Source organism: Petaurus breviceps, unplaced genomic scaffold, assembly GCF_028583685.1.
Source record: "Petaurus breviceps papuanus isolate PSGF00001 unplaced genomic scaffold, PetGlider_PUasm1.0 90639, whole genome shotgun sequence".
Classification (NCBI taxonomy): Eukaryota; Metazoa; Chordata; class Mammalia; order Diprotodontia; family Petauridae; genus Petaurus; species Petaurus breviceps.
Window position 1 is genome coordinate 4,441,906 of NW_027187296.1, and position 15,024 is coordinate 4,456,929.

The following is a 15,024-nucleotide window of genomic DNA, read 5'->3' on the forward strand; positions in this document are numbered from 1 at the left end:
AATAAAGAACAAATCATAAAAACAATAAAAAATAAGTAATTATGTGAAAAAGAATGATAATTAAATAGTACACAAAAAATTCTGGGAAAGCACAAAAGAAATCATTAGTGGAAAAAAATATGTTTCCCAAAGCATGCATAAAAAAAGAAAAAAAAGTCATTAGTGAGCTAAATATACCACTAAAATTAGGAAATAATAAAACAAATATGTCATAATCACAAAATAGAAAATATTCAAAATTAGAAAATAGCAAAAATGGGAGTTCCCCAGCTTTCGTCCCTTTCTCACTGGCTTTCCTTCTCCACCTCCAACACCTTCCCCCTCTGTAACCATGACGGAACAGGCCGTCTCCTTCACCAAGGACTTCCTGGCTGGAGGCATCTGGCATCGCCGCTATCTCCAAGACCATGGTGGCCCCCGTCGAGAGAGTTAAGCTACTATTGCAGGGGCAGCATGCAAGTAAACAAGTTGCTGCAGGTAAGCAGTACAAAGGCATAATGGATTGTATGGTCCAAATTCCAAAGGAACAAGGGGTGCTTTCCTTCTGGCGGAGTAACTTAGCAAATGTCATCAGATATTTCCCCACCTAGGCCCTTAACTTTGCCTTTAAGGATAAGTACAAGCAGTTGTTTTGCGGAGGAGTGGACAAGCACACACAGTTTTGGAGGTATTTTGCGGGCAATCTTGCCTGTGGTGCACCTGAAGCCACTTCTCTCTGCTTTCTCTACCCCCTTGGATTTTGCAAGAATCCGCTTGGCAGCTGATGTTGGAAAATCTGGCACTGAGGGAGCCTGGGAGACCACCTTGTGAAAATCACCAAGTCTGATGGAATTTGGGGCTGGTATCAAGGTTTCAATGTCTCAGTACAGAGGAGCATTGTCTATACAGCAGCTTACTTTGGAATCTATGATACAGCAAACGGTATTCTCCCAGACCCGAAGAGCACTTATATTGTGATAAGCTGGATGATTGCACAGTCAGCGACTGCTGTAGCAGGTGTGGTCTCCTATCCCTCTGATACAGTAAAACGGCAAATGATGACACAGTCTGGTTGCAAAGGAGCTGATACCATGTACACTGGGACAAGTGACTCCTGGAAGAAGATTGCTAAAGATGAGGGTAGCAAAGCTTTCTTCAAGGGTGTCTGGTCCAATGTTCTTAAAGGCATGGGTGGAACTCTCGTGCTTGGCCTGTATGATGAATTGAAGAAAGTCATCTAAGTACATTCTAAATTAAAAAGGAACCAGTGAATATAGATCATGTAGAATATTTAACCATACTTAGCATTTTGGACCACTGAACTTCAAGAAATTCCTGTTGTCTTTTTTATCCAGGCCAGATCATGTTTGTAGGGGAGCCTGGAAAAGCTCTTAGAAAAATGGACTCATTTATTGTGATCCATTATTCACACAATGGAACTGATGATGATTCAGTATATTGAATCTATTGGTTTTGGGGAAAATAACAGTTATTGTGGGTCCAAGGAGGCAGATGAACTTAGACCATCTAGTTTAAGTGCTCTTTTGTAGGACCATAAATTTGTGTTTAAGTATTTATTTTAAAAAATCATGTCTCCCATTTGTAATTAAGCAGTATATATACTATTTTGCACAGCTGACTTTTGCAGTTATGATGATCTGTGTTGGGCATTCTGCTGTAAAACAATAAATACACAAAAGACTAAGAAAAAAAGAAAATAGAAAAAAATTGAAAATTTGAAGATTTTAGAACTGATAAAATTAAAGCTGTTTCTTCAAAAAGACTAACAAAATCAATAACTTTCTTGAAGAGAGAAAAATCAAATTTCCAAAATAAAAAAAATTAAAAAGAAGAATCAAAATGGATTTTTTTAAAGTTGCTAGAACCTATTATGCACAATGGTATGGCAGGAAAACTGAGTTTAAAGTAAAACTGAGATTTTATTTTTAATAAAGAAACAAAATTATGAAATTATCAAAACATGAAAGGGACCTTCAGCAATTCAGTTTCACAAAATGAATTTCAATAGTAAATGAAAACCAAAGAAAAAATCCAGAAGGATTTGCCAATGATTCTATCAAATATTAAAAAAAAAACTAATAACTACAATACACAAATTATTCCAAAAATAATAAATATGCCATCAATCTTTCATTTTAATTACTTCAATGGTATATAGGCCCATAACTAAGATAGATTTGAATTCAGTTCTACCTTACTTATCCACTATGGCATCTAACTGCCTGGAAATTAGGTTGATATCAACATCTTACACTGATTACCACAATATGTTCAAAATGATTAATAATTTAAATATTAAAAGTCTTAACAAAAATTGAAGAGAATGAAATTAGGTATGTGTCATAGATATAGTTTCATGGAAGTATTTAACTAAAAAGTATAGCAGTGATCATAAAAGATAAAATGGACAGTTTTAATTACATAAATTTGAAAAGCTTTTGTACAAATAAAATCAATGCAAACAAAATAAGTTCAAGGCGATTCTAAGTTAATAAGCTTTGGATAGCAAAAATACACTATTTGGCAGTGGGTTGCATTTTGAAATAATTAGTAAATCAGAGACCAGGAGAAAAGTCAAGACTCTAACATTAAGATCCACGAGCAGAGTTCATCTTTGAAATCAGAAGGGTAGATATGATCTTTTAGAAAAAGAGTAAAAGGAAAGATTTTCTTATGACTAAGGCTGGTAAACTTAATGAAGCCTAGGGATAGAGGTGCAAAAGAAGAGCCAATGATGGAGATGAGGCATTGTCAGAGAGATAAAGAGAATAGAAATCTTTTTCTATTGTTATTTTGTACCTTAATATAGATTTATTTTCTTTATTGAGAATTTGATAAAATACATGTTGCATACTTCCTTTTCAAAATGTGGTTCTGTTCTACACAAGACTATTGTATATATACTTTGATCTAGCAAGACTACTAGTAGGTCTGTATCCCAAAGGGATCATAAAAAAGGGATAAGGATAGAGTCAAATACTCTCTATTTACATCTCTATGAACTAGAGAAAGGCAAATCAAAACAACTCTTAGTTACCACATCCCACCTATCAGCTTGACTAACATGACAAAACAGGAAAATGATAAATATTGGAAAAAATATGGGAAAGTAGGAAAACTAATTCATTGTTGCTGGAGTTGTGAGCTGGCCCAACCACCCTGTAGAGAAATTTGGAACTATGCCCAAAGGGCTGTAATAATGCACATACCCTTTGACCCAGCAATACCACTTCTAGGGCTCTATCCCAAAGAGATCATACAAATGGAAAAAGAACCCATCTGCACAAAAATATTTATAACAGCTTTATTTTGTTGTAACAAAGAATTGACAATTGAGGAGATGCCTATCAATTGGGACATTACTGAACAAGTTTTGGTATATGAATATAATGTAATACAATTGTGATGTAAGAATTGCTTAGCAGGCAGATTATACTTGTACAGTTTCTGAGCAAAGTGAGCAGAACTAGGAGAACATAGTACACAGTAACAGCAACATTTTGTGATGACCAACTGTGAAAGACTTAGTCCTTCTCAGCAATACCATGACCTAAGACAATTTCAAAAGACTCTTAAAGGAAAAGGGTATATTTTCACATCCAGAGAAAGAACTATGGAGTCTGAATGCAGATGAAGCATGCTATTTTCTCTCTTTTTTTCTTTCTCGTGGTTCTCCCTTTTGTTCTTATTCTTCTTTCACAACATTATTAATGTGGAAATATTTTTTTAAAGAATATATTACATGAAAAATAAAAAGCTGTTTTTGTTGTTGCTTTTTAATTTTGGTCTTTGTTTATTTTCGGGGAGTCTAAAGTTTTTCCCTATTCAAAATACAGAACCAAAACAATCAGGCTTTGCTGCTGACAGACAAGAATAGTAAAGATAGGAATGTGTACTGTGTGGACACTGAGAGAAATTAGCACTGAATTTTTTGTTTGTTTGTTTTCTTTCGTTTTACCTAGTATCGTCTAGCACCATCCATTGAACTTCTCTGTCACACAAAGTGTTTTTCATCTTGGAAAAAGTATCTTCAATTCTTACTTTCTCCATTTGGGGGGAGGGGGAAGGGAGGAAGGGGTGTTTGGAATGCAAAGTGACTGCATGACTGAGTGGAAGGAAGGTTGGATATGGACACAGAGGCCCTGGGTTTCCATTCACACTGAGCCTTCTCCTGGACCTCGGGCATGTCCTGCTGTGAGTCCAGTTTCAGTTTCTACTTCTGTGAAAGAAGCTCCCATCCCCCACTCCCACCCCGATCACATTGCTTGCATTATCCGAGGCAACTACTGGAGGACGCATCTAGGTTTGCATTTATAGCCCCTTGTGCCTGGTTCCAGGAGCTCAAAATTCTGTTGCCCCACCCGCTGCCCCGCGGGACCACTGGCAGTTAGAGAACCATGCGGTCAGAAGGCTAGACAGAAGTGAACTTGGCTAGGGCTGCCAGGGCAGAGGCCCGTCTGAGCTTTGGTTTATTTAATCCATTATGGAGTCGCACCAAAACTGCAAAACGATGACTCTAAGCTTAGGTGACCCTGACCTTTCAAAAGATAAATTAGTGGAGTCAGATCAGATTTGCGGTCGTGTCCTTTCCAACTACTCTAGTGAGATCTCTAAGCGATTTACAAAGGAAGGAGAGAAAGAGGAAAATTATAAGCAAACTGAAGGAAACCCTTCCGATTCATTGGATTTTTTGGGACAATGCAAGACGTTGTCCTACGCCTCTGGCAGTAATATCGCGAGTACAAAGCAGAAGAGTTTAAAGAATGAAACCAAATTGTTGAATGCGAAAGACTCCATCGCTTTAGAAAACAAACGGGATAGGAAATGGATTAATTGTCTCAAGGCCAAAGAAAAAACTACTGCCCGAAACCAACAAGACATCGAGCCCCAAAACGAAGTCGAGGAAATAACGGAGAGAGAACTGGATGCCCTACGCTCTTTTTGTGACAATAGGATAAATTTGGTATCTAATTTGAGAAAAAAAAGTCGAACTAAAAAGCTGCAGAATAAATCAGGTGTAGAGAATCCTGTGTCAGATAAGTCAAACCTCCTTGTGCCTGTTCAGCAAGTAAACAGACTCAATCTTCAAGACCCAAAGGCACAGATCAGAAAAATGGCAGGAATTATAAAACAGAACTCAGTACATAGCTCTGACCATAAAAAGAAAAGAGACCTTAAACAAGTTGCCTTCCAGTCAAAGGAAAAGACCTTCCTAGATTCAACTCGAACAGAAGAGAAAATGGAAGAATACAAGTATATCAAAGATATTCTCATACTCATAGGAGAAATACACAAAAACCTTCCCAGACTTTCAGATGAACCAGAAAAAATCTGGAAAAGATTGAATATATGAGGTCGTACTAGATAGACTTGGTCTGGGTTTGATCCAAGCATGTGGTTGAATCAATATAGAAGACCTTTTCATTTCCATAGTCAGCTCCACCTAAATTAGAGCAACCAGACTACTTTAACTATTAATAATAACATGATCAATAAATATCTCTGTGGGAAAAAAAACTAAAATGAGTGAGCTAGCTTTGATTCTTCCTAGGTCATTTCCAGCTCATTTCTCCCCCCCCCTCCTTTTTTTTCTAGTCAACATGGTATGATGTACAAAAATGGTCTATAAAATGACCCTTTATATCTGGAAGAGAATGTTTAATATATATGGGGGGTTTTGTTGTTTTTTTGTTTTTAGTAATTGCACATATGTCCTTATACAACTATGAAAAATTTCCATTGAAAGAACATGGAGGGAATGATAGGGTATTCCCCTCAGAGGAGACTGATTTTGTCAAATGAATTGAAGGTGGCAGTCAGGATGCACTGTGGTGGGCAAATAGTGGCACTAATCATGAAATCATGGAAGGAGTTGGAAAATTCTGTCTCCTTTCTTTTTCTCTCCTTTTTCATACTTCCCTAGACTCTGTTTCCCCTTTGTTCTATTTCTATATATTAGGGGGCTGAACCTCCCAGAAATGGAGCTTAGTTCATGCTTAGCAGAGGAACAAAATTTGTGAGTCCACTACTGTAGACCAGTAACTTACCTTTTGTGCTGGTGGAGCCCTTAATTTTATTTTTAAAGATTTGGTTATTGATGTCTTTTGCTTTTACATTGTTTTCATTTCAGAATACATTTGCATATCCAGAAAGCCACCTCTTGTAACATTTTTAAAATTTCTCTAAAGGTGAGTGGGTGGAGAAAGAACAATTCAGTAAAATCAACCAAAACATCCAAAGATTGTCCAATATCCTACATTCAAGTCTTCTCTGAAGCTAAGTTTAGCCATAATTAAAGAGCTTCAAGTTTAGATTTTTGGAAATCATCCCCCTTCAAACAAAATCTCAGGTGTATCCTTAACATCTTTAAAAAATGATTTTGAGATATCTACAGTAACATATGGTACCAAAATGTTTTTTTTATGAGAACAATACTAGACTTGATAGTTTGCCGTGAAGGATCTTTCATAAGAGCTATTTCTTCTTAATTTGCACACACCAGTATTTGGGGAAACTGGTTCATACTATTTTTTACTTGAAATATCATACTTTCTTTTGAAATGCTTTTTTTTAACTTGGAAATGAATTTGTAACTTTTTCAATATTCTGGAAATATCTTTGAAAACTAGGTGAAAAGATTAGAGTTTTGCTTTTTATTCCTCTCCATTCTAAATATGATCATTGATGCTATCATGAATGGAATTTATGATCAAATTGACTGAACATGAACATTGAACTAGAAATTAGGAGACTGGAGATTTTGTCTTTGACCTTATATAGCTCATTTAACCTCTGTATAGCACAGTTTCATCACCTGTAAAACGAAGGCAAATTTATCTTTTTCACTTTCTCGCAATATTTTAGTTTTTATTGCTATGTCTAACACCATGCTGTGCGCTAAGGGAGATATTGTAGACTAAATGATCCTGCCTTTGAGATTACAATCAATGTATTATTAGTAGTTATGATGAAGTATTGTAAATAATCAAAAACACTTGATCTTTTGGGATTTTCAACCCACTACCTGTCTGCCTATCATCTTTCATCTATCGTTGATCTAATCTGGGTATGTGCATATGTAAGTAAATATATTATGTGTGTAAACATATATATATATATGTATGTATGTATATATATATTCATATGTAGTGGTATGTTATTGTAAGAAGACTGAATCCAGGAAGACAAGTCCTGAGTTTACCATATACAACAGTATGACCTTGAGCAAGTCATTTAGCTTCTTGTAGCTCCAGGCTACTATCCAAGACTATATGTTCTAGAAAAGATGTTAACTTACACTGGTAAATTCCTACCAGAAGTCTCTCAAAACTGATGAAATTAAAAGTCTGGATAAAAATATTTGTTAATTGATTGTTATTCTCTGTTTCTCTCCCTGTCTCTGTCTCTCTCTCCATATGTGTGTATATATACATACATATATGTTTATACACTCAAATACATTTGTGTATATCTACATATGCATGTATCTTAAACAGAAGCACATTCACAATATAGTTAAACATTTGTTAAATTCAAAAGACAAACAAATGTATCTTTTCTTGATATTTTCAGAAACTGGAGCTCCAATTATCAGAAATGAGTACACGAATACCTCTTTTCTGTTTTTACAGTGATTTGGCAATACATTTCAAAGTCTATGGAGACCAGGCTTTCACATAAAATATTTTTATTAGTCATCATTTCAATTTAGATAAGCAATTCACTTTAGATTTTAGGAAATCCATTTTCTGTCAACCACAGTGGAAATTCATTTATTTACTAACTAGCTTTAAGAAAGCTTTATGGTTTTCTAATTAAATTCTCTTTATATGTTTTCCAGATCAGTAACATTTGAAAAACAGATGATATGTGTAATATATTAGAGGAGAAATTACCCCCAAATAATTTTATTTTAGAAATGTAACCATGATTGAGAACATCTTTAAATCAATAGAAATGTACTCCCCTCATTTAATTGTCTTTTTTATCCTATACCCATATATATAAGTCCCAGGATAAAAGAATATCCTCAAGGTATGAAGAATGAAGAAAGAAAAGCATCACCAGTGGAGGAGCTATGTGGAGAAGGATGGAATTGTTGATGAGAATGCAGTGTTAACATCTAGTCCTACCCTTTTTCTTCATGAAGTGTTTCTTTCCTTCTGATGTAGCCAGAAGGAGAAGAAACAAATGTATCCTTTGAAAAGAGAGCTGAGAAGTATGTATAGCTTAAGCCTAGACATAATCAATACATAGAAAACAATATGATCGTTTAGCGACCTGTTTTATTGCAGTTATTAAATCATCAACAGTGAAACAAAAATATGGAATATAAGTAATGCCCATTAGTAAGTTCCACAGCTGTTACATTAAGACCACAAAATGGACTAATCCCGGGTTAATAAAATGTATCTAGAGATATCTCTTGTAAACAATATACTAGGAAGTAAATACATGTTTCTTAATCTGTTGGCAATTTGAGTTATTCATTTATGTCTTTTAAAATTCAAAACATGCTACTATGAAATGGTGTGCTTAGGTCCTACTAAAAATAAAGTAAAACAGAGTTCTAAAAAAAATTTAAGAAATTTTATTCTTTAGCTATGCTGCATATCAATGCATAATTCAAATGGAAGAATTAAGGGGAAAAAGTTCTTTGTACCTTAAATGAAAGCTCACCATCTAGATGTTAAGAGGATCAAGAAGAAAGAAGAAATTTCAAAATCAAATATCCTTAGAGAAATTCCCAGGAATTAACTGAATTGCCCAAGACCACCGTTTGTTCAGTCATTTTTTCAGTTGTGTCCAACTCTTCAGGACTCCATTTGAGGTTTTCTTGGCAAAGATACTTCCGTGGTTTGCCATTTCCTTCTGCAGACAAGGAAACTGAGGTGAAGAAGGTTAATTGACTTGCTCAGTGTTACATAGGTTTTAAGTATCTAAAGTCAAATTTGAAATCAGGAAGAGGAATCTTGCTGACCCCAGGCACGGGGCTCTAATGCCCTCTTTCACCTAACTGCCCTAACATCACAGTTACTATATGTCAAAACTGGGATTCAAACTCAGGTTTCAACTTCAAATCCAGTGCTCTTTTCACTGAACCATTATCTATGGGTAATATGAAAATATGAAAAGTATCTATTCAAGTATTTCTATCATGCTATTATTCCAGGCAAAAGTTTGTGTACTCTTGCAGAAAGGCAGCATAGTAAATGGTCTCCACAACATCATCTGCAAGTATACTCAATCTGCCTAGCTGTCAAGACCCATGATACCCTAAGTTCTCCTTTCATTGGAAATATAAAGACATAATCAATTGCTAAAAAGATATATAATAAAAATCTTTCTCTTCCAGATATTCTAACTCTTCATAATGTAAATAATTGCAATAGTAATAGTTCAAATTTATATAACACTTTTAAGTTTTACAAAGTGCTTTCCACTTGTTATCGCATTTTATCCTCACAACAATCCTGTGAGCTAAGTGTTATTATTAATCTCACTTTTCAGATGATGAAAATGAAACACAAAGTAGATAAGTGACTTGCCCAACATTACACAATTAGTGTCCAAGGTAGGATTTGGACCAAGGTCTTTCAGATTCATTCCAAGTCTGATTATCTACTGATTGAGCAATCTATCTATCCATCCATCCATCCATTTACCTATCATGTATAGTATATGCATGTATTTGTATATATGTGGACATGTACATATATAAGTACATGTACACATACAAATAAATGAATTCAATTGTACCTTATACTCCTTATTTTCAGTATTACATAAAGAAAAGTTTAATAATACATCATATGCCCACTACTTTGCCATGCAGATTTCTGTCGTTTCTCTCTCTTCACCTCTTTTTCTCTAAAATTAGAGATCAGGTTTGCAACTATGGCACAATGGGACAACTTGTAATAAGTACTATCCTGAAAAAGTTAAGTTCCAACTCTCCCTTGCTCTACTGTGAATAGGTAGATTCAGAATGGTGAGACTGAGTGTTCCTATTAAGATTTTTTTGGCAATATCTCATGCCTTTTCTCCCCCTACCTCAGCTCTGTCCTACTTCCCTGAAAATGTAACAAGCTTTATTTTAAGTTAATTTGTTATATTTTATGTAATTAAAAGAAATCTTAACTTTTTTAATTAAAGGGTAATATTTTTTTTATGACTGTGAATGCTTGGTTTAGCCTAACAGTTTTGTTATCTTTAATCTCATCTTAGGTATAGAGGATTTTTTAAAGGGCAAGTCTGTTATCTTTTTAATGAAAATGATGGTTAAAAGCTATGAAAAGAAACAAGTGTGAATGGTAAAGTGAATCTCTGAGGACCAGTACTGAAAGAAACAATATAGAAGAAGTTGGGCGAAGAGCTTCTGATATGTGAGAGAGTTAGCAGTTCTTTCCTGTGTAAAACCATTAATATCTAACAGATGGCAACAGCCAATGAATTAAACATCAATGTCACTAATGGATCTGAAATTTCAGGTGTAATTCTCTGTTTTTCTCTCCCACTTTGTTCCAAAAATGATTGTTTTAATTCTTAAGTTCAGAATAAAATAATTTTAAAAATAAAAACAAACATCAATGGGCACTAATAAAATTTTTTCCTAATGAATGCTGGAGGTATTCATCATTATTCTTCTGAGCTATCACTTTAACCAATAATGATACTGGTAGTTTGTGTTTGAGTTGTGGATTGTAAGTTCCTTTTTTTTAATTGGTTGTTTGGAACACTGAACATATTTTACCATAGAAACAAAGTTTAAAATGATGGCTATTTTCTTAGACAAGCCACAAAAAATCACTTCAACCTATTAGGCAGTTACAGAAATGGCATGGTTGAAGCTTACTCCAATGTTTCTGGGTGAGAACATATTCAAAGTTCCAATGTGAAAGTCTTTTGACAGCCATCTGAAAACTTGTCAGTTAAAATTGCTAGTTTGCTGACCCAGATTGGATCTTCAAATGGTGATAGTGGTAGTTATGTCATCAACATGTGGTGGTATAAATTTGCTTCTTTATGGGTAAAAGCAGCTAATTGTGTGTTTGGAAGCAATGAATTTAATGAAGAAATTGAAGTGTGAGGGGCGGATCGGTGGCACAGTGAATAAATCACCAGCCCTGGAGTCAGGAGGACCTGAGTTCAAATCTGACCTCAGACACTTAACACAAAAACTAGCTGTGTGACCTTGGGCAGGTCACTTAACCCCAATTGCCCTCCAGAAAGCAAAAATAAAATAAAATAAAAAAGAAATTGAAGTGTAGAAGAGGAAAACGAAGTGAGAACGACCCCATGTTACAGCTCTGTTTAGGAAGGGATTGTACTTCAGGTAGTGATGATGCCGGTGTGAAAGATGAAGAGTTCTTGCATTCTCACTAGTGAAGTGTCTTACAGTCCTATGAAGGAAGAGATTAGCCCAAGTTAAAGCAACCATTTTTCAAATTAAAAATTGTCTACATTAAGTGTTCTTAGGTTTGAAACTCCTTATATATAAAAGTCCCTAGTTGCTATTACTGAGGATACAAATATACTAATTTAGAAACATTGAGTGCCGGATCTGGAAAAGATTTTTGGGACTCTCTAGCTAATGAGTATTTAAAATTTTATATGAAATTTGGAACAGATACTTCCTATCCTTTTTTCATGTTGTCAGCAAGGCTACAATCTTTGCATATACTGCTATTATGGTTAATCATTAAGCTAATTTCACTATATAATGTAGGAACCTGACCAAAAAAAAAAAAGAAAAAGGAAAAGATGATGAGAAGAAACTATGAATGATTAGGGTTATAGAACAGTGAGACATTTTATGTAAAAAGAGTTTCCAAATTTAATTTAAAGACATTTTCTTTTATAAAAAAAATTAGTCATACTTCCTCCCATTTTTCCTAAAACAATTTATGTGAATGATTTTCTTAAGTCAAATTTTATTCAAATAAAATTTAAAATTTATTACATTTTTATAATGTCATCCAAACAAATCTTACACATACAATAAAATAACAGAGGGTATTGTTGCATCCATTTCATTACATTTCCCTTACCAAAATAAACGGCAATGAGAAATATACAGATATTATGGTAGTTTCATCTTTCACACAAAGATTATTTACCTTGGTAGTTGAAGACTTTATGAATTCAAAGACAGAAAGTAGCCCCAAGGCACAACTCATCTATGCCATGAGCTCCAAAGGCCTAAAAGTGATGGTAGAAGATCTTGCCTCCATATATAGTTCCTAGATAGATTAAGTCAAGTGACAAGTACTTTTAAAATATCACTTATATTTTACATTTTACAGGAGGATAAAACACACAGAATAAATAAGATGTTACGCCGTGACTCCCAGGTCCTTGTTCATATGGCAATCCTCTTTCTCCAGTTCTTTTTTACTAAAGCCCTGAGGTAGCAGAAAGCAGCAATCCGTGGGGATGGACCATCTAGAGTTTAGAAACAATAGGGCCAAATCTATCTGATTCTACATTAAAGTGACCTTGACAGTGGGAGTGGGATAAATAAGCAATAAATGGTTAGGGACTGACTGAAAATGGAAAATGGGATGAAAAATGGAGGGGTGAGGCAGACCTAGTTCTGTGTGAGGGAGGAGGCCTCAATGTATGCCCTCCCCAAAGCAGGTCCCTAATCAAATATGGCAGGCAGCCATAATATACTGCTGTAAGTCAATCTTTCCCAGTCTGCACAGTTTCTGTCCATTACCATTCTTCAACATGGTATCAGGGCTAACCTGCTCCAAACAGTGAAGAGGGAAAGTACTCTCAAGCCTACACAGTCTACTTCTTAATAACCTACTGCCATTGCAAACAGCTTTCCACCTACCATGAAGCTTTGTACGTCTCATATTTGATCTCATTTGTGTATGGAATTTGAAAAAAAATGATGCTCTACCCTAACTTTCAGCTGATGTGAATTTATCATGTTAGTCTCACTTCACAGACCATGATTCAAATATTTTAAATTTAGAATGCATATTTTATTAGGTTTTGTGATTGAAAATATCTAATAATTTTATTTATTGATTCCCCCACTCTTCTCTCCCCTCTTTAATCCCTTACCAAAAGGTTTTCTGCTCCCTACCCATGCTTTACATTTTGGAAACTCAGTTATAAAAAGTGAACTTCCCCATTGTGAGGAGGAAGCAGTGACTAGTATTCCAAAGAATGGTGTAGGAAATGCATTGTTACCGAGATGATACTGATGAAGTCTGTTATTGGACAAACATGGAAGATACAGCTAAGAGATACAATAGTGTCTACACATAAATTACCTGACCTGGAGAATAATAAAGGAATAGATTTAAGAAAAAGGAAGGTTTGTTGCTTATGGAATAGACATTCCTGAGGGTTCAGTGGAAGGATTAGGTGGAGTTACAATGAAATTTTGTGATGATATCGTTGAGGGAAATTTGAATAAGAAATAAGGTGCTAGGGAATATGGAATAGGGTTTGGATGATAATCTACAAGAATTCAAAGTCTCAGGGATGTGAAATGTATGACCAGGTGTTATAAGGTTCATTGTTGAATGGAGGGTGCCACTCCTCTCCCCTCAAAGGATAGGTGTAGCAGGAGAGAGAAGGTCTGAGGTCAAAGTGAGGGTTGCTCTTCTTTGCATCAGCAGTTTTCCATATCCCAGTTGGGAGATTGGGATGGCAATAGGAGCTGGAAAATGGCCTTGGACTGTACAGATGAAAGTAGTTGCTTTGGGGTAGGTGGAAGATGCCTCAGTCAGTCCTTAAAAGTCTTTCCTCAGGGGACACACTGTACCCAGCAAGTGAAGGAAGGATTAAGGCACTAGCACACAATTAAAGTATATCATTCAGTATTTCATTTTCTTTAGTTCAGAAAAGTTAAATCTATTCCTTTCACATTCCTTCCATCCGTTAGCTTTTATTGAAGCCTTTTATTGAAGAATTATTTATTCTTCCAGATAACACGACCTTCCTTGTTTCCCTTTCTAGCATTGTCTGCATCTTCATTCATTTTCCTTGGCTCGTCAGTTAAGGGGGGGAGAGTGGTGGTGAAAAGTACTTGGAATACTCCTTGCTCCCCATTGCCTTCCAGACTCCCTTCTTCCTTCATCACTCAGTAATGTATCTTTCTTTGAGGTTCATGCTATTGATACCTAAATCCCAATCAAAATGATCATAACTGGGGTTACAGATGTGAGCTATCACCCCTGTTCCACTATGATTCTAAATCTAATACAGTAAACAATTATTAAGGATTTACTATGAGCCAAGTATTGTGTTAAGCAGAGGGAATGCAATTAATAAAAAATTAGACAATCTTTGCCCTCAAGGAGCTTACAATCTAATGAAGTTAAAATGAGTTAAATTATCTGATTTTGTGTGAATCAGATTCCAGGCTACTAACAGTACATGAACATGTGATTACAAAGCAACTATTGGTATTCTTTGAGGGAATCATAGAGAATCAAAGGCGGCTAGAAGACTGTAGACTTGAAATTGTTGTCGTTTTTGTCATTAAAGTCATCGTCATCATTATTAGGCAGGTAGATGACATAGTGGAGAGAGCACTGGGTCTGGAGGCAAGAAGACCTGAGTTAAAATCCAGCCTCAGACACGTGCTAGCTGTGTGACTCTGGTAAAGTCACTTAATCTCTGTCTCAGTTTTCTCATCTTTAAAATGGGGATAATTATCCCCATTAGGATTAGCATCTACCTCACAGAGTTGTTGTGAGAATCAAATGAGATAATAATTATAAAATGCTTAGCATAGTAACTGGAGCAAAATAAGTACTATATAAATGTTAGGCATCATAATTAATTTTATTATTCTTATTATTTTTATCATAGGAGCAAGTTGGTTTCCTGAAGTAAAAAATGGTCAATCTGACATAGATCACATCCAAAATTCAAAAACAAATTATCGTAAGAATGATTTACAACAATATACAAAAAGATCCACTGCTTGAGTTCACTAAGATCAAACCAATCAAGTCAGCATGAGCTTGATAAGAAAGTTATACAAGGGGCGGCCAG

General features: G+C 35.2%; 1 protein-coding gene and 1 pseudogene across 1 annotated transcript; both read left to right on the forward strand.

The window, feature by feature from the left end:
• The first annotated feature begins 331 nt into the window (after positions 1–331).
• Positions 332–1,220, forward strand: LOC138143370 (ADP/ATP translocase 3-like; annotated as a pseudogene).
• Positions 1,221–4,483: 3,263 nt separating this feature from the next.
• Positions 4,484–5,353, forward strand: LOC138143371 (uncharacterized protein C8orf48 homolog). The gene has a single exon (XM_069064564.1). The coding sequence runs from the start codon at positions 4,484–4,486 to the stop codon at positions 5,351–5,353; it is 870 nt and encodes a 289-aa protein (XP_068920665.1).
• The last annotated feature ends 9,671 nt before the right edge of the window (positions 5,354–15,024 follow it).